This window comes from Cavia porcellus, unplaced genomic scaffold (assembly GCF_034190915.1).
Source record: "Cavia porcellus strain 051 isolate PalLab524CR breed Dunkin Hartley unplaced genomic scaffold, mCavPor4.1 scaffold_3, whole genome shotgun sequence".
NCBI classification, from domain to species: Eukaryota; Metazoa; Chordata; class Mammalia; order Rodentia; family Caviidae; genus Cavia; species Cavia porcellus.
This window is the reverse complement of record NW_026947486.1, coordinates 22291730-22311869: the sequence shown is the minus strand read 5'-3', so window position 1 is coordinate 22311869 and position 20140 is coordinate 22291730. Positions and strand designations below refer to the sequence as shown.

General features: G+C 37.1%; 1 protein-coding gene across 3 annotated transcripts in view; it reads left to right on the top strand.

Moving 5' to 3' along the window:
* Shroom4 (shroom family member 4) overlaps positions 1-20140 on the top strand; it is a 266758-nt gene that overhangs the window by 133557 nt on the left and 113061 nt on the right. For 2 of the 3 annotated variants that reach the window (XM_003461976.5, XM_013159041.3), the window contains exon 2: positions 16110-16261. In XM_003461976.5, coding sequence (XP_003462024.2) covers positions 16110-16261 — 152 coding nt within the window. Of the gene's footprint in view, positions 1-16109; positions 16262-20140 lie in introns of those variants that run through there. The other variant, XM_013159048.2, reaches the window with a different exon arrangement.

Sequence of the window (20140 nt, the reverse complement as noted above, 5' to 3'; positions counted from 1 at the left end):
CAAATCATTGGTAAGGAAATGGGAACTGGGAAGGGGCAAATAATGTTCCAGGGGTGGAATACAGGTGCTTAGCCCTGGAAAATAGCAAGCAAGCATATCTTCATTCATCCTATCTGTAGGAGGATAGGATGAATGAAGGTTGACAAGTGGTTTCAAGGCAGCAAAGTAGGCCAGTAATTTCCAGAGGCAGCCTTTTGTTTGTAAAGTGTGTTTAGTGTGTTTGTCATTTTCCCGTCAGAAGTGACTAATGTTGGGTATGTGCACTCTTTAGAAACTCTCTTTGGCGGTGGAGAGACCCGGGCGGCGGGGAGGGTCAGCACTCGGGCGCTCCCAGAGCGGAGACTAAGTGGACTGGAAAGCAAAAACCTCAGAACGTGACATTACAGATAAGGAGTGGAGGGCACCCCTGTAAGGCCAACTAGCCCACGTATAATTGCCCAGAAAAGAATATACACAGATACAGCTTCCAAGAAACCACGGTCTGCAGAGGAGGAGCTGGGCAGATCTGGGGTGCCCTCACTGGCCTCTCTGTGTATCTGGAGGACTCTGGATTTCTGCACCCAGACTGCTGGAGTTCCCTCAGGCTTCCAGGTGCAGTGAAGGAGAGAGGTGGGTTTGAGGCTTCCACATCAGCCTCCCCATTCCCGGCTTCATTTGGAGACCTGCTGAGCTCCCGATAGGTGGGCTGGCCCACACTACCAGCCTAGCCCAGCCTGTTTAGCTGCCGCGCCTGGCCATAGGTCTGCAGAGGAGGAGCTGGGCAGATCTGGGGTGCCCTCACTGGCCTCTCTGTGTATCTGGAGGACTCTGGATTTCTGCACCCAGACTGCTGGAGTTCCCTCAGGCTTCCAGGTGCAGTGAAGGAGAGAGGTGGGTTTGAGGCTTCCACATCAGCCTCCCCATTCCCGGCTTCATTTGGAGACCTGCTGAGCTCCCGATAGGTGGGCTGGCCCACACTACCAGCCTAGCCCAGCCTGTTTAGCTGCCGCGCCTGGCCATAGGTCTGCAGAGGAGGAGCTGGGCAGATCTGGGGTGCCCTCACTGGCCTCTCTGCGTGTCTGGAGGACTCTGGATATCTGCGCCCAGTCTGCTGGAGTTCCCTCAGGCTTCCAGGTGCAGTGAAGGGGAGAGGTGGGTTTGAGGCTTCCACATCAGCCTCCCCATTCCCGGCTTCATTTGGAGACCTGCTGAGCTCCCGATAGGTGGGCTGGCCCACACTACCAGCCTAGCCCAGCCTGTTTAGCTGCCGCGCCTGGCCATAGGTCTGCAGAGGAGGAGCTGGGCAGATCTGGGGTGCCCTCACCGGCCTCTCTGCGTGTCTGGAGGACTGTGGATATCTCTGCAACCAGGGAGGGTCCACAGGTTCATGAAGCACTGCGGCCTGTGGTGAGTACCCTAACACGGCTGCGATTGAAGAACTGTGGAGCTTCCAAGGGGCAGGTGGGCGCACAGTGTCCCTGAGGCCCAGCTTTTCTGGAACTGCGGAGTTCTGAGCAGGCAGAGGAGGGCCACTGGTTCTGTAGGCCTAATGGCTTGGAGTAGCGCGGCGCCAGAGTCCCAGTAGCTCCAAACATAGAAGGGGATTTTCAACAGATCCTGAGGAAGCTTTCAAATAACACTTGAAACACAGAAATATAGGAAAATGACAAAACGAAAGACCAAATTACAACCTCAAACCTCCAGCCCATCTCAAGAAACCCTAGGAGCGATGTATATAGAAGAAAATATATCCCATTCACCTCATATATCGGACACAATAGCCACTGAAATTGACAAGCAACTCCAGGAAGCTTTAAAGAAATTCAAACTCGAAATAATCTCCCAGATAAAAGAAGAAATGATAAAAGAAATGAAAGAGATTCTAAATATATCTAAAGAAAACACAGATAAAAAATTGGAGGAACTAAACAAAAAGATAGAATCCCTAGACGAGCAATATAAGAAACAAACAGAATACATAATGCAGATGCACAGAGATATACAGGAAATAAAAAACTCCACTGAAAGTTGTAAAAACCGCCTTAATGAAAGTGAAGATAGAATTTCAGACCTTGAAGACAGGATTGCAGCTAGTGAACAGGAAAGGAAAGATCTTTTGAAAATAACAAGGAACCAGGAAACAACAATTCAACAACTGCAAGACGATGCAAAGAAGAATAACATAAGAATGATAGGGATTAATGAAAGAGAGGGAGACAACATGAAGGATGTCAGGAGGATATTTAGAGAAGTAATAGCTGAAAATTTCCCAAGCATGAGATCAGAAACTGACATCAGGATCAGTGAAGCATATAGAACTCCAAACAGTCATAACCAAAATAAAACTACACCCAGACATATAATAGTCACCATCCCAGAAATCCAACACAAGAATAGATTATTAAAAGCTGTCAGAGAGAAAAGACAAATCACTTATAAAGGAAAACCTATCAGAATCACAGCAGACTTCTCAGCACAAACGATAAAGTCAAGAAGAGCATGGAGTGAAGTATTCCAGATCCTAAAGCAAAATGATTTCCAACCAAGACTGATATATCCTGCAAAACTATCATTCAAAATAGATGGTGCAATACGATACTTCCATGACAAAGAACAGCTGAAGAACTTCATGAACACCAAACCAACCCTGCAAAAAATACTGAAAGACAGTTTAGATACACAAAGGAAAAAACCACTAAGCAAAGCAAATAGTTAAACAGAACCGAAAGATAAAGATGCAACAGCAGAGAGATAACATTCCTACAATTAACCAGCATTTAACAGTAATAACCATTAATGTAAATGGTCTCAATGCACCAATCAAAAGAAACAGACTAGCAGAATGGATCAAGAAACAAAATCCAACCATATGCTGTTTACAGGAAACCCATCTAACCCAGATGAATACTCACAGACTGAAAGTCAAAGGATGGAAAACAATTCTTCATACAGCAGGAATCCAAAAAAAGGCAGGAGTAGCCTTTCTGTTTGCAGACAACGTGAACTTTAAACCAACAATGACCATAAAGGACAAAGAAGGTCACTACATACTCGTAAGGGGAAAACTCCAAGAGGAAGAGATAACTATCTTAAATATATACGCACCAAACTCCAGAGCACCAGTTATATAAAACAAGTAATATCAGAAATGAAAAACCAAATTAGCAGTAATACAATTATAACAGGAGATTTTAACACACCATTGACACCAATGGACAGATCAACCAGACAGAAAATCAGCAAAGAAATAACAGAACTGAATCACACCTGTGAACAAATGGGTTTGATAGACATATACAGAATGTTCCACCCAACAACATCAGAATACACATTCTTCTCAGCAGTACATGGAACATTTTCTAAAATAGACCATATATTAGCTCACAGAACATATTTAAGCAAATGCAAAAGAGTTGAAATCATCCCTTGCATATTATCGGATCATAGCGCTCTGAAATTAGAAATTAATGACAAAGGATACTGCAAAAATTCCGCAAACACATGGAAACTAAATAACACACTCTTGAGTAATCAGTGGGTCACAGAAGAAATTAAAGAAGAAATTAAACAATACCTAAAAGAAAATGAAAATGCAGATACAACTTAGCGGAATCTGTGGGATGCAATGAAAGCCGTTCTGAGAGGAAAATTTATTGCACTGAGTTCCCACATCAGGAAAACAGAACGAATACAAATAAATAACTTGATGCTACACCTCAAACAGCTAGAAAAAGAAGAGCAAGTCAAGCCCAAAGCCAAAAGAAGAGAGGAAATTATAAAAATCAGAGCAGAAATCAATGCAATAGAGACTAAGAAAACAATCCAAAGAATCAACGAATCAAAGAGTTGGTTCTTTGAAAGAATAAATAAAATCGATAAGCCCCTAGCCAACCTTATTAAAAAAAGGAAAGAAAAAGCTCCAATTCATGCAATAAGAAATGAAAAAAGAGAAATCACTACAGACCCAATAGAAATACAGAGGATCATCAACACCTATTTCAAAAACCTCTACTCTCAAAAGTTTGATAACACAGAAGAAATAGACAGATTCTTAGAAGCATATGAAGTACCAAAGCTAGATCAAGAGGATATAAAACTGTTGAATAACCCAATCTCTGCTAATGAAATTGAGAATGTAATTGGGTCCTTGCCCACCAAGAAGAGCCCAGGCCCAGATGGATTCACTGCAGAATTCTACAAGAAATATAAAGAAGACCTAATGCCGACACTCCTCAAACTATTCAATGAAATTGAAAGGGAAGCAATCCTTCCTAAGTCATTCCTGGAAGCAAATATTACTCTAGTACCAAAACCTGAGAAAGACCCAACTATAAAAGAGAACTATAGACCGATCTCCCTAATGAACACAGATGCAAAAATCCTCAATAAAATATTGGCAAATAGGATCCAGCAAATCATCAAGAAGATTATACACCATGACCAGGTGGGATTCATCCCAGGAATGGAAGGATGGTTCAACATACGCAAATCAATAAATGTAATCCACCATATCAATAAAGCCAAAAATAAGAATCACATGATCATCTCTATAGATGCAGAAAAAGCCTTCGATAAGGTCCAACACTTATTCATGATAAGAACTTTACAGAAAATTGGAATAAATGGTCTTTACCTCAATATAATAAAGGCCATTTATGACAAACCAACAGCCAGCATCATACTAAATGGCCAAAAATTGAAAGCCTTTACTTTAAAGTCGGGTACAAGACAAGGATGTCCTTTATCACCACTCCTATTTAATATAGTACTGGAAGTACTAGCCAGAGCAATTAGGCAAGAAAGAGAAATAAAAGGGGTAAAGATAGGAAAAGAAGAAGTTAAATTATCATTGTTTGCAGATGACATGATACTCTACATAGAAGACCCCCTAACCTCCATTGAAATACTCTTAGATACAATAAATAAATTCAGTAATGTGGCTGGATAAAAATCAATACTCAGAAATCAATAGCATTCCTATACACGAACAACAAAATTACAGAGAGGGAAATAAGAGAAACTGGACTATTCACATTAGCAAGCAAAAAAATGAAATATTTAGGAATTACTCTTATGAAAGAAGTGAAAGACTTATACAGTGAAAATTATAATACACTGAAAAAGGAAATTGAAGATGATCTCAGAAAATGGAAAGACATCCCTTGCTCATGGATAGGAAGAACAAACATTGTGAAAATGGCCATTCTCCCAAAACTGTTATACAGATTCAATGCAATCCCAATAGAAATACCATCAACATACCTTATAGATCTAGAGAAATCACTCCTAAATTTCATCTGGAACCAGAAGAGACCTAGAATCGCAAAGGCAATTCTAAGCAGCAAAGACAAAGCAGGAGGCATCACAATCCCTGACTTGAAGTTATACTACAAAGCAACAGTAGTAAAATCAACATGGTATTGGAATCAAAACAGAGCTGAAGATCAGTGGAATAGATTAGAAGATACAACCACAACTACGAACACACTCAACCACCTTATTTTTGATAAAGGAGCCAAGCAGGTTCACTGGAAGAACGACAGTCTCTTTAATAAATGGTGCTGGAAAAACTGGCTCTCCATTTGCCAAAAACTAAAGCTAGACCCATGTCTATCACCATGTACTAAATTAAAATCTAAATGGGTCAAAGATCTGAATATTAAAACAGAAACACTAAATCTATTGGAAGACAAAATAGGTAGAAACCTTGGAGACATAGGAGTAGGTAAAGAATTCATGAACAGGACTCAAACCGCACGGGAAATACTTCCCAGAATCAATAACTGGGACCACTTCTTATTAAAAAGTTTCTGCATGTCAAAAGAAATCTCCAGCATAGTGAAAAGAAAACCCACAAACTGGGAAAAGATTTTAGTGAACTCTCTCTCAGACAAGGGCCTCTTGTCTAAAACATACAAAGAATTAAAGAAACTCAGACCTCCGAAATTCAAAGATCCAATCCAAAAATGGGCATCTGAGATGAATATGCAATTCTCAGATGAAGAAATGCAAATGGCAAATAAATACATGAAAAAATGCTCATCATCATTGGTCCTTAGAGAAATGCAAATTAAAACCACACTGAGATACCATCTCACTCCTGAAAGAATGGCCAGGATCAAGAAAACCGACAACAAATGCTGGAGAGGCTGTGGGGAAAAAGGAACTCTCCTGCACTGCTGGTGGGAGTGTAGACTGGTATAGCTTTGTGGAGAACTGTCTGGAGATTTCTCAAAAAGTTGGGACTGGAAATCCCATTTATTCCAGCTATTCCACTTCTAGGCATATTCCCAGAAGAACTGAAAGCATCATACCACAGTGATTTATGTGCACCTATGTTTATAGCAGCACAATTTGTAATCGCCAGATCTTGGAAACAACCCAAGTGCCCATCAACTGAGGAATGGATAAAAAAGTTGTGGTATTTCTATACAATGGAGTATTATTCAGCTATAAAGAAGGATCACATTGAGATATTTATCAATAAATGGGCGCAGCTTGAGACCATACTCATAAGTGAAATAAATCAATCTCGCATGTCTGAATACCGAATAGTTTCCCTAATGTAAGCAATGATTCAAATATATAAAAATATGTGGTAATCATGATTCCCCATTAGGTGGCCTTGAAGCCTTATAAAGTTTTCACTCATTAATTAGAAAGGCTTTATTCTGGGCTTCTTGATATGAAAATATTTGAAGCTAGAGTATATGAAGTTTTACCCAAATATTTCAAGGAATAAGACACTATGGTAACTACTATTAAGTCAGGTTATAAGGTGGTGAAGTACTAGGTTATTGAAACAGTCATGCTGTGACCTCTATTGTTATATTGTTATGTCCTGTTTTATCTCAATCTCCCCCTTATTGTTTCAAAAAAAAATTATTTAGTCATTTCTTATGTTTGTCGTAATTAAAGAAAAAATTCAAAAAAATTAAGATATATAAATAGTAACTCTTTTCGATTTCCTATTAACTTGTTTTGAAGTCCTGTAGTACTCCCACGATCTTGTTTTGACTGATTAGACTCTGTTCCATTCTATATGATAGTATCAAGTTTGAAGACATAGGCAACTACTTTGAAGACAATAAGATTCACTAAGATACCCATTCTGGTTTGACTATTGTCTTCTTTGGAAGTCCTGTAATGTTTACAATGCCTAAGTTTTATTGGTCTTGTTCTCTACTGTTTTGTCCAACTTTATAATATCTAATAAGATAGACAATTCTTTTTAAGGAAACAAGGGACAACGTTGATAACCATTGTTGATAAACTTGTACTCTGTTCTACACCATGTGCTATGTCTATCCTTGGTATTGACTGACAGCTTTGTTTTGCCATATTTGACTGTATTCTCCCCCCCCCCAAAGAAAGTAATAAGCACTAAGGAGTAATAAAATCCAAGATGTGTAAATTTTGTTGTAAAAAAGAGAGGGAAAAAAAAAAGAAAAAGAGCTCTAACGGATATAACAGCAAGTGTGTTTGGGGGTGTTAAATAGCTGACTTTATCAATGTTTTTGGAACATTGAACACAGCTGTTTGCAGTCTCCCTGTTTGAATGTCCACCTTGTGTTCTTTGATACTGTGATTTGAGGAACTATTTTCAAGAAAATAGTGTGTAATCTACTAGCAGGTAATTTCTTACTGTTATGGTTTTTTGTTTTGTTTTGTTTTGTTTTGTTTTGTAGTTCTGTATTGCGTGTACCCTTATGCCGCTTTGGTTTGTTTTGTGTTTTTCTCTTTTTCCTCTTAAATAAAAAAAAAAAAAAGAAACTCTCTTTGGCTTTTTACATAATGAATTATGAGTAAATGGCTTTAGGGAATGAGCACTGAGTTATTCAGTGAACCTGGCCTTAGGGTGATTCAGATTCCAGATAGTCACATCGTCTTAGGATAGAAGGTTGTATCTAATTCATTTGCAGTCAGCTGGTAACTTAAGAAGATGGTTCTGATCAATTTGAAGAATGATTTTCAAATTAGCAATTTGTTGATACTGAAGAGAAAAAAAAAGATTAGATTAATCCAAGTGGTATTACTTACATCTCTCTCTAGTAATCCAGTGGAATTTAATATGCATTCTTGTTTTAATTCGGTCATTATACATAGTTCAAAAATGCCAAAGAAGTGATATGTACTCCGAGTGTTTTCCCCACAACTGCTGGGGATGAAACACAGGGCCTTGTGTGTGATAAGCAAGTACTCTGCCACTGAGCTACACTTCCAGTCAGCAGTATTTCTATATTGGATGGTTTGTAAAACACTATTGTTCTTTTCAGTGTCCTCATCTCACCTGCTATATCTGTTTGCAGTGACTTCCCCGTTCTGGAGGGTATTGTAGATTTGGTTTGTTCTAAACTATTTAAAAAATATTATACAAAGGAGCATATCATAACTGTACATAGTGGACTGTGTTCCTGGAAACTGCTTGTAGAATTCAGAAGCAAAACTTATCACACATTGCCATATACATTCCTCTAATTTCTTTCACCCTAGTCTTCCCCAGATTCTCATTATTGTTATCAGCTTTGTGAGGTTTTTTTTTTTAATCACTTGTACCACTAAAGGTCCTATCTTATGAAATAGCCAAAAGCACGAGCAACCAACAAACGGACAATAATGATATCTGAGAAAGAGCTAGTTGCTTGCATGACAATGCCTGATGAAATTCAGTCACTAGAAGTGTCAGAAATTCTGGGAACCATAAGAAAGAGACATATCTAGCATAGACAAGAGGAAGAGGAGTGGATGGCTCCAAAACTGAGCAAAGACTGATTCTATGCTTAGGACAGGTTATGATAGATAGCAGTTAGAGATTCAAGGCAAAACTTTTGAACTTTATCAGTTGGCAGATAAAGAAAAGGAAGTATTGATCTTCATTTTTACTTCCTACTGTACACATTCACCTTGAAGGGAAGAGTGGATGAATGCTGTTTTAAAGCAGATAGGAACAATGAATGATCAAATTCATAAATTAGAACCCTATGGTGGATATTTCCACTTTAAGAGAAATATTTTGTCATTTAGAATAATAAGCTGTATATTCTCCAGGTCTTTATTTTTCAAAATTTTTCTTAAATTAGAGAATAACTTATATACAGTAAAAGACATGAATCACAATGAATTGTAGATATTGTTCACTCTCATATAATCAGCAACCAAATATATATGCATGTGTGTGTGTGTGTATGTCTGCCTGTCCAGAAAATTATTCATGTGCTTTTACAATGAATGAAACTTCTCTATAGTTAGCTTTTTCTGTTCTTGATCTTCATCTAATATAGATCCATATAGTTATCTGGCCTCTTTCACACAACATAATATTTTTGAGATTCATGCATTTTATTGTATGCATCAGTAGTTTGTTCTTTTTAATTACTGTGTTGTATGCTGCATGTGCATGCACATGTTCGTGTGTGCATCAGTGTGTGTGTTGGTAGATATCCATGTCATACATATTTTTATGTGTACATGCATTTCTTTCTCTTGGATGTCTCTATGTATTAGATTTCTGGATCTGGGACTAAGTAAGTATACAGATTTCCAGATTGTAGATTTACTGGCAGGAACGCAGAGTTCAAATTGCTTTACAGTCTTGGCAATATGTAATATTTTCAGTCTTTTTAATTTTAGGTACTCAGATGTGTAGTGATATTTTACAGTGATTTAAATTACATTTTCTTGATGAAAATTTTGATTGAATTCCTTTTCATACACTTATCAGGCAGTTGGCTATCTGCTTTGTTGAAGTGCTTATGCACATCTTTTGCCAAATGTTAATTGAATGTTTGTCTCTTATTGCTTTGTAGTTCATTTCATTTTCTGGGTGTATGTCCTTTGTCAGTTGTATGATGAATATTTTTTGATACACAGCTTGTATTTTCCTTGTTTTTTTTTTTTTGTTGTTGATGATATCTTTGATGAAGGGTTTTTTTGCTTTGGTAAATTCTCATGTCACTTTTTTCACAGTTTCTGCTTTTTACATCCTATTAAAGAAATATCTGTCCACTTCAAGGTCATAATGAGAGCTAAAGCCTTCTTATTTTCTTAAGAAATGTTTATGTTAGTAAAAATGTTTTGAGCACATTTCCTCAATATATGCAATTTTATTTATCAAGATGTAACTTATGTCCAACAATAGTATTAATAAAATTTGATTTTAATTTGTCCTAGATAAATAGAAATATAAACAAATGTTCTAGTGAGTCATCTTATTAATATCTTAATATTAATGTTAATACATTGTTCTGGATACTATTGTTCTAAACCATTGAATACTAACATTTGTTATGAATATTGATAATACTAATGTCAGCAAAAGGCTTCAGTGTAAAATGACTATTGTTGATAAAGTGCAAATAAGACTCCAATGAAGAAATCAGCTAATAATGAGTTTTCTCTCATCCAGCCATGTTTGTCTCCCCTGCCCTGGTTTATAAAGACAGCAGGATGTTTGACTCGGTAAGAGCAAAGAGAAACTTGCCTTTTATTGATGACATAGGACAGTGCTTCTGACTTCTTTTCCCTATCCTCATCACCAAATTCCTAAAGCTAAGGTTGGCTCTGGGATAATTTATGGCAAAATTGCTTAGACTTCAACTTGGTCTAATCTCTAGGAAAATTTAATGATTTAGAGCTTTGAAGGCCTTTGTTGTGAAGATTGGTAAACCACAGGGTGATGAGGCAGCTGGGAAGGAGCCTTGCTGTAGGGGTAGGGCATCGTGTAGAGGCACAGCAGAGTCCAATTGGCTCAAGGTCAGAGAAGTCCTTGAGCTGGATCCACAAGGACTTTACACTCTGCAGAAGCTCCTTCTATGATCTAAACAACTGCTTTTTGTGTAGACAAGAAAAATGGTTTCTCCCTTGATATTCATCTTCTCACTTTTGCTGCCTGCATGCACTACTGCTGTCAACCAGACCTGCTTATACCTTTTTAACTAGTGAGTTTTGAATTTTCATTTAATTAAGAGATATGTTTTCATTTTCTGTTATGCCTTTTGGTAATGTGCAGTAAAGTAGGAAAGATAAAATTAGTAGCAATAGAATTTCTTGGGTTTATTTTTTAAAATTAGACTACTTTTGAAATTCGAGAAGGATTTTTCAGAGATAGAATTTCTGAGAGTGATAAGTTAGGGCGGCCGGTGCCTGCCACCTGGGATCATAGTGCTGAAAGGCATGCCAAAGAGATTGCAGTGGTTTTAAAACCCCTATCTCTTTCCTGTTCAGGTCACTCTGATTAATTGCTTATAGCATACAGAGATTCTAAGAGATACTAATAGGGGAGAGAGGGAAGATGATAAAAAGATAACTCTTGTTCACTCAAGATTTCACACTAAATTTCAGAAGAAGGACTGACTTTATACAATCTTTGAAAATCCGTTTCTTAATGGTTAAAAGGCAGCTTATCCTTATCTCTACATTTTCTCTCTATTGATTTCCCAGAAAATGGTAGTTTGATGAACAGGTGTTTATATTATTAACCTTATAAAAGCCTTAAAATATTTCAAGGATGCCGAAAAGACATTTCGAGGATATATCTGTATCTAAATATCTATATCTATGAGGAATGTTTCTATTTGCAGAAAGAGATCAATGAAAAAATATTACTCGCCATGTTACACTATAAATAAGCTGGCAGAGGTAGGAGTATGATGTGGTAGTTTGGGCTGAAGCTCTGAGAATTGATGAGCAACTTTCAGCCAATGACTACATTCTCTAATAAATTTCTTGTAGAAAACAGAGATATTCACAGTCACTTCATTAATCTTTAGTGTTGTTCTTGTGCTCCTATAATAGGCATTCAATACTTGTTGGTTATTGTTGTGGCTGGTATTTTGTCTACTGAATGGATTTTTTAAACACTAATCTAATATTACTTCACATCTGTATATCTCCTAAATTTATTTGAACGATACAAGCAAGTATCTGCTTGCATTTGACTAAATAAGTGCTACTAAAAAGCTAGTAAAGTGCTGATATGCCCGTTTTTCTTTCCCTTTACTCTCAAGGGTCCAACTTGTCATTCTGTTGACAACTGTCAGAACACTTTATGCTTCACTGAAAACATATTAAACATTTCCAAGTCACTAACTCATTAACACAAGATGGGGCTCCAGGAATCATTTTCTCTCATTGTCCTAACTATGCCTTATTAAATATTCCCTTATTGGTGAACTACTCTGAAACAATAAAGAATCAAGAAGTGGATGTTAATTAGCTTTAGAAGAGTGAAACACTGATGAAGACAAAGTAAAATGGAGGGAAAAGCTGGGATTATCTTTGTCAGCAGAAGGATAATGCATGACTTTGGAAATGGCTCACAGGTCACTGAATGTCAGCACTACAAAGGCCCAGAGCTATCAGATCCCAAGGAAATCATCCAGGCAGGGCCTCACATTTTACCAGTAAGTGTAATAGAGGCTTCAGGAGTGGAAAGGAACTTGTCCATGGTCAATTGACATCCCCCTTGATTTCCAGAAATCAGCTGGCTTTTCATTGTATAACCTCTTAACATATATTTTCAGTTGCTTGGCCACTAGTGAGCACTTGGATAATCCAAATTGACATATTAAGTTGATCATCATTTATATTGAGTTTTGTTATGTGTGTTTACATGAATAGTCCAATGCATCTGGGTATAATCTGAGAATACACAACACTTTAGATGAAACAATAATTTGATTTAGAAAGAGAAGGTAAACCTTACTGAATGGACAGCATTTATGATATATATGATATGATACAGCAGGGTATGTTAATTTTAGCAACTTTGTTGATTCATACCTTTCCTGGGCCTCATCCAGGTTACAAGGAAAGTGGTGGAAAAGAAAAAAAAAATTTATAGAAGAGATATATGTAGGTGTTCTTTTCTCTCCATAAGATTTTTTTCTCTTCATTTGCTTCCTGTCTCTCTCCTCTCTCCTTCCCCGCCCCCCCCTCTCTGTCTCTCTCTCTCGTGCTTCTCTCAGAATATGAACATCTCTCTCTCTCTCTGTCTCTGTCTCTCTGTCTCTCTCTTCGTGCTTCTCTCAGAATATGAACACAAACCTTGTCATTCATATAAACAAAAATGTATTTGAGCCATTGACCTTGGAGTACTGTTCAGAAAGGCAAACAATAAATGCAAGACATGGTAGATCTAAGGGATTAAGAAGCAGAGGATGGAAGAGACAGACTAGTAAACAATCATGAAACAGGACCAAAAAGTCTGGAAGGGTAAGGAATCAACCGTATAGCTTAGTAAATGGCTTACATATAGAAAAGAACTAGAATGAGGCATAGTCTGGGATCTTCAACTGGACAGTTTCATTTCTTCATTTGATCAACTGGACTCTTAAAAATATGGTGGGTACTCAAAATTTACTATTTTGTTGTCTGAGCAGTCTCACATTTGTACTAAAGAGGCATTGTTGTACTCAGTCTACCCATTCTGTGGAAGATGTTGTAATCAACTAAGGACATGGAAGATAAAAATGATCACTGTCAATCTGAAACTGTAGTTCAAGAAAAGAGTCTGTGAGAGGACTCAGTGGCAGACAAAATGCAGCAGGGAAACTAAAAGGCCTGAGCTATGCTACAGTGATAAGGAAGCATTTTAGTTTAAAAGATTCCCCTCTTTCATATCCTGGCATATAATGTACAGTACAGAGATAGTAATGGTGTCCTTCTGTGCTTAATTAGCCATGAGGTACTTAATATCAGTACCTATTGAGGGAAAGACTTGCAGTGGGTACCTGTAATATAGATAATGAGTGGTATGAATAAACATACAAATAGATTAAATTAAGACCAATGTACATCAATAGGGAAAATCCATTAACATTCGTTAGTTAGACTACTGTTTGATGTCCTTTGTTAGCCTCAGGAAGCCTTTTCAAATGGTTGATCCATGTTGAAAGTTCTGCCTAATGCTGAGGGCTTTCAGTGAATGCCAAAAGAATGAGTCATTCAAATAGAACTTGTGAAATTCAAGTGTAGCACTTTGCCTTACTTTACTTTTTTCTCTTATTTTTAAGCAGCAAGCAGTCAAGTCTGAGAAATAATAATTATGACAGTGGAACTAGAAATGTTATCCTAATTAATTTGCTGAGAGTTGTTCCTCATTTACCAATATTGGCTTGTTTTGTCTTCATTGGTGGTGCAGGTACCAGAATGAAGATATAAACACACACCCTACTATTGTGTTAGCTGAAAAACATTTAATAAGTTTGTGATTTAAGTTTTATTTTTTTAAGATCCTAGTGGTTTAAAAGATCCTGAATTAACATTTTTCTCTGTACTCAGGGGTCTTGTCTGCCAAACTGCATCTAAGCTATTTGATTTAAAACTCAATAGTAGTCTAACTTTCACAGTGTGTGGATAGAGGACCGGACATAGTGGCACATGCCTGTAATACCAACTACTCTGTGAAGTTGAGGTAGGAGGATCACAAGGCCATCTTGGACAAATGTGTCTCAAAATTTACAAAATGTTTTAAAAGCTGGGGTTGTAACTGTGATAGAGCACCCCTGGGATCAATCCCTTTACTACATCTCATACAAAACAAGCAAATAAGCATACAAAAATGAGAAAAAGATTAGGACAAGAGTAGAAATAACTATATACAGCCTTCAGCAAAGACCATCCCTGAGTTGCCCCTTTAGAATCTATTTTCCCCTAAGGGCAGTAGGATTTTGTCATCCTTACTTCTCCTCTCCATTCCCTCTGAAAAACATCTGATTAAGATGGACTTTTTCTCAACTGTCCATCTCAACAAACATAGAAGCAGTAGACAATAACTCCCCTCTGAGGCTGAGAGCTATGATCTGTGTTCATTTTTATGCCTCTAGCCCTTAATATATTGTTTGTGCATCATAAAATTTCACCAGATAATTGCATAATGAGTTAGTGGGTAGCTAAATGAGATGACTCCTATCACCTGGAATGAAATTGGTATTCTAATAGGTGAATCTAATTACTAGTTTTGTGGTAAAGGGAATGTTATATCTAAAATAAACTATAAGTAATGGCACTTGGGGACTTTCTGCTTTACTTTGGTTTTGTTTGCCTGCCTCGGTGGCTATTAATTGCCATTGTTTTCAGTGTCTCTCAGCTTGACAATCTTCTTGTCTGGATTACTGGAGCCAAAGGAAATTTGTAGGCTACAGTGGAACAGAGAACGCCCATATTCCCAGCTTTTGCTGAATGCTCACTGTGTGTTAAACACTGGAAGCATGGTTCTGGACTGATGATAATAAACCTTTTAGGGCTTTCAATGATGCAAACAGTCCCCTATTGCACGTATGCCATAGGTTTGCCACCACTGTTCTAGGTACTTGTTGAAGAGATTTAGGTATATTAGTAGCTGCTTTGTAACAAATTTGGATCTTTTTTCTTTCTTTCTTTTCTTTGCTTTGCTTTTTTTGGGGAGGGTACCAGGGATCAAACTCACAAACCTCTCACTTGCCAGGCATGTGCTTATGCCCCTGAGCTAAATCTCTGGCCCCAACTTCTGTTCTTTTCAAATTTAAAATTTCACTCACAGAATGAGTTAGCAGCAAAGTTCAATATTTTCACAGTTCACTACCTTGTTGTACTAAACAGAGCTTTTATTTATACCAATAATTCTGTATGGTAGATAGGTATTCTTGCTATCTACAATTCCCAAGCAAGTTAATAAAGACATAGTGATAACTTCCTCAGAATCACACAGCCAGAAAGTAACAGAGCAAGCTTTCAAACCAAGTTCGAATCAGACTTCAAAGTCTGCCCAAAAATAGGAAAGGATTTGCTGGCTTTTACTGGAGCCTATACCTTCTGGCTCCAATTTTTGTGCACATCTTTTAGTCATTCTGTGGTAGTGCCTTCCAAGAGTCATTTTTCTGTTTTTAAAAGTGCTTGTCTCCCAGAATAGCCTATTCATTCCACCAGTCAGATATTGTATTTTTCCTTTGTTGCCTCTTGCCTTGTGGGCTTGCCCAAGCTTTGCCTCCAGTAAATAATGGCCTGTGATCAACTCATTGGCTGCTCCTAGAAGCTACCTGGAGCCATATCCTAGTCCTTCATTTGGCTCCAAGGTTGGGAGGAGTCAGGAAGTAGAGTTATGGGGAAGTTACTTCAGCACCTGCTTTCTGTTTTGTTTTTTTGCAACACAGATTGAAGATGGAGGCAAGGCAGCTTTGTCCCAGAAGATGAGGACTGGTGATGAGCTGGTGAACATCAATGGCACTCCATTGTATGGCTCCCGCCAAGAGGCCCTCATCCTCATCAAAGGCTCCTTCAGAACCCTCAAGCTGATTGTCAGGAGGTAAGACACAGAAGGATTTTGATATAAGGTGCAGAGGGCACTGAAACTGCTTGGTTGATAATAAAGCATTATAGGGTTATATCTTTATCATTATCATCATGACAGAATTATTTCACATGAATAGATTTTGTAGACAATGGAAGCAGAATGGCATAGGAAAAAATAGCCATTGGTTCAAATCCCAGCAGTGCTGCATACTAAACTTATCACTTTAGATAAACTGATTCTGCTTCTCAAGACTTAGTATCCTTATTTCCTATTGCGAGGACAAATTAACTCAATATACACTAAGGACTTGCCTAATTCAGCATGTTCCTGTCTGCTCTTTCAAAAGGGGCTGCCACTGTTTAATCATGTATCAACAAGACTTAAAGAAATCCCACTGCCAGCCATAATAGGCACACTGGAGGCTGATAGAAACTGCCATTGAGGAATATACAATCTAACAGGGGAGAAAAGACACATATATAACAAATTGATTAGTAAAATCTATTTAAAAAAGGACTAAAGGAAATTTCGCATAACAGAATATAATGGTCAAAATGTTAGTGCACATGACATGACTTTAAAAAGGAAAGAGATCACTTGGAAACTGATAGGTTAAAACATGTTAAGGAGGTGGAATATGAGCTAATGGATGAGTAGAATTGGAAAAACAACCCATCGGCAAAGAGATACTCTGGATAAGTGGAGTAAATAGAAGGAAGTAAGGACAAACTTGGACAGTTATCTTGGTGTTTCCAAGCCATCTGTGTATCGGTGAGATATTTACGGAGCTTTTCTTTTTCAGTGCTGAGAATCAAACTCAGTGCTGTGTATGCTAGGCAAGTGCTCTACCACTGAGGTACGCCTCCAGTTCCATGATCTTTTTATTCTCTTTTCTTTTCTTCTTTCGTTTGGTTTTCTTTCTTTTCTCTTTTCTTTTCTTTTGTTTTCTTTGTTTTGCCTTTCACTCCTAGGTTTTGCACTGTTGAAACTCAGACTTCATTTCTGTTAGTTACTTGCCTTAATCCTATCCGCGTGTCCAACTTCACAACTTGAATTATTTTTATTAGAGTAAAATTTAAAATCATTTCCCCACAATTCCATTTCCCCCTCTGGCTACTGTCCCACCTTCTTTCTTTTATTCCTACTTATTCTGAGAAATAGTCTATACTCATTGTCTTCACTTCTGCCTTTGCCATTTAGCTTTCTGTACCATTTGAATTTGGATCCCAGAACTCCTCTGAAATGACTCTGTAATACAAATTATCTGCCAGTGATCAAAGCAAATGGATTATTTTCATTCTTCATCATATATGATTTATATACGGTGTCCACAACATTGCTCCAGATTGTGCACCCTTCATGCAATACTTTTTTTTTACTTTACCTTTTGTTTTCTTTTTAATTTTATTGGTATATTTTAGATATACATAATGATAATATGCATCATACGGAATTTGTACTTGTATATGATATATTTCACTTCTTCTTTTTGCATTCCCTCCCCACCTTTAAACTCCTTTACCCTTCCTTATTTAAAAAAAGCTTTATTTCCATTCTTCTCTTCTGTTCTCTTGTCCCTTCCTTCCTTTTTCCCTACCCTCTCCCTTCTTATCCTTCCCACTTGAAAAATGTCTTCTCTTTTCACAATGACATATATACATTACGGTCCTTATTTACATTTTTGGTTTCTCACATGAGAAAATAATGTGGCATTTAAGCATGTTTATCCAGTTTATTTTACTTAAGAGTGCGGTTTTGAGATGCATTTATTTAGCGAGAAAGGTCTCAAGCTTATCCTTCTTTATAGCAGAGTAGTACTCCATTGTATAAAGATACCACATATTCTTTTTTTTTTTTTTTTTTTTTTTTTTTGGTCTTTTTCCTTTTCTTTTTAAATCGGTACTGGGGATCGAACTCATGACTGCCTGCTTGCAAGGCAGGCGCTTATGCTGCTGAGCTAAATCCCCAGCCCCATACCATATATTCTTTAATCATTTATTGGTTGATGTGTACTTGGATTGTTTACAAGATTTAGCTATTATATACTGTGTTGCTGTAAGCATGGGTGTTCATATGTTACTGTGATATGATGCTGTTAATGCTTCAGGGAAGAGACAAAGCAGGGGAATGCCTGGGTCCAATTTTAGTTTTTTGAGGAATATCCATACTGATTTTTCCATATTGGTTGTACACTCCCACCAACAGTGGAAAAGTGTTCCTTTTCTCCCACATCCCCAACAACATTTGCTATTGGTTGATTTCTTGATAATAGCCATTCTTTTTGGAGTAAGATGGATTGGGTTGTTTTAATGGAGTAAGGAGTTTTTGGAGTAAGATGGATTTGGGTTGTTTTCATTTGAATCTCTTGAAAAACTACTGATATTGAAGTTTTATTCATATTTTTATTTTTCATTTCTATTTCATCTGAGGAGTCTCTATTCATTTCAAGTGCTCATTTTTTGATTGGGTCTTCAAATCTGGAGTCTTTTTTTGGAGATTTTTATATATTCCACATATTAGTCATTTGTCTGAGGAGCACCTGACAAAAATGTTTCCCATACCATTGACTGCCTCTTTTTCTGTTGTATGTTTCTTTTGCTGTGCAAAGGCTTTTGAATAAGGTGAAAGATCTCAGTTGTTGGTTCTTTGTGATATTTGCTGTGTGATTGAGGATTTGATTCATAAAGTATTTGCCTGCCCCAAAGTCTTCAAGGATACTATATATTCTGTCATCCAGCAGACATAGGGTTTCTGTTTTAAAATTTAGATCTTTGATCCATTAGTTCAGTGAACAGTGAAAGATAAGGGTCTATTTAATCTTTGGCACATAGAAAGCTAGTTTTCCTGGCTATCTATTTATTACTACTATTTATGGCTACTATTTATTAAAGAGGCTATCTTTCAGTGTTTGGCTCCTTTGTCAAAGATGAGGTGGCTGAGTATGTTTAACACTACTTTTACACCTTCTAATCTGTCCCATTTATCCTGAGGTCTGTTTTTTTTTTTTTTTCCCAGTACAGTGCTGTTTTTCTCACAATAGTTTTGTAGTGTAATTTCAAGTTGAGGACTGTGATGACCCTTTCCTTGTCTTTGTTTTTGTCCAGAATTGCTTTTAGTATTCAAGATCTCTTTGGGTTCCAAATGAATTTTAGGGCTGTTTTCTCTAATTCAGTAAGATATGCTATTGGCATTTTGATCAAGATTGCATTAAATCTGTATAACAATTTTAGAAGTATGACCATTTTCACTATATTGGTTCTTCCTAATCAAGAACAAGGGATATCTTCCTATTTTCTGATATCTTCTTTGATCTCCTTTTACAGAGTCATTCAGTTTGTTATGTAACAGTCTTTTGCTTCCTTTGTTAGATTTATACCTAGGTTTTTCATTATTTTTGCATGCTATTGTGAAAGATATTGTTTTCTTAATTTCTCTCAGTGAGTTTGTTATTTGTATATAGGAATGCTATTGATTTTTGAGTGCTGACTTTGTATCCAACTATGCTACTCAGTTTGGTTAATAAATCTAGAAGTCTTTTGGTAGTTTTTGGGGTCTTCTATGTAGAATATCATGCCATTGATGAATAATGTTAATTTAACTTCTTCTTTGGCACATAGAAAGCTAGTTTACTTTTATTATTATTACTTATTACTTTTATTTCTTTCTCATGTCTAATTGTTCTAGCTAGTGTTTCCTGAACTACTTTGAATAAGAGTGTTCATAGTGGACATTCTTGTCTTGTTCCTGATTTTAAAGTGAAAGCTTTTAGTTTCTGTTGAGTATGATGTTGATTGTTGGTTTGTCATAGATGGCTTTTATCAGGTTTGAGATAAAGAATATCTATTCCAATTATCTGTAGTGTTTTTATCATAACTGGGTGTTAGATTGTCA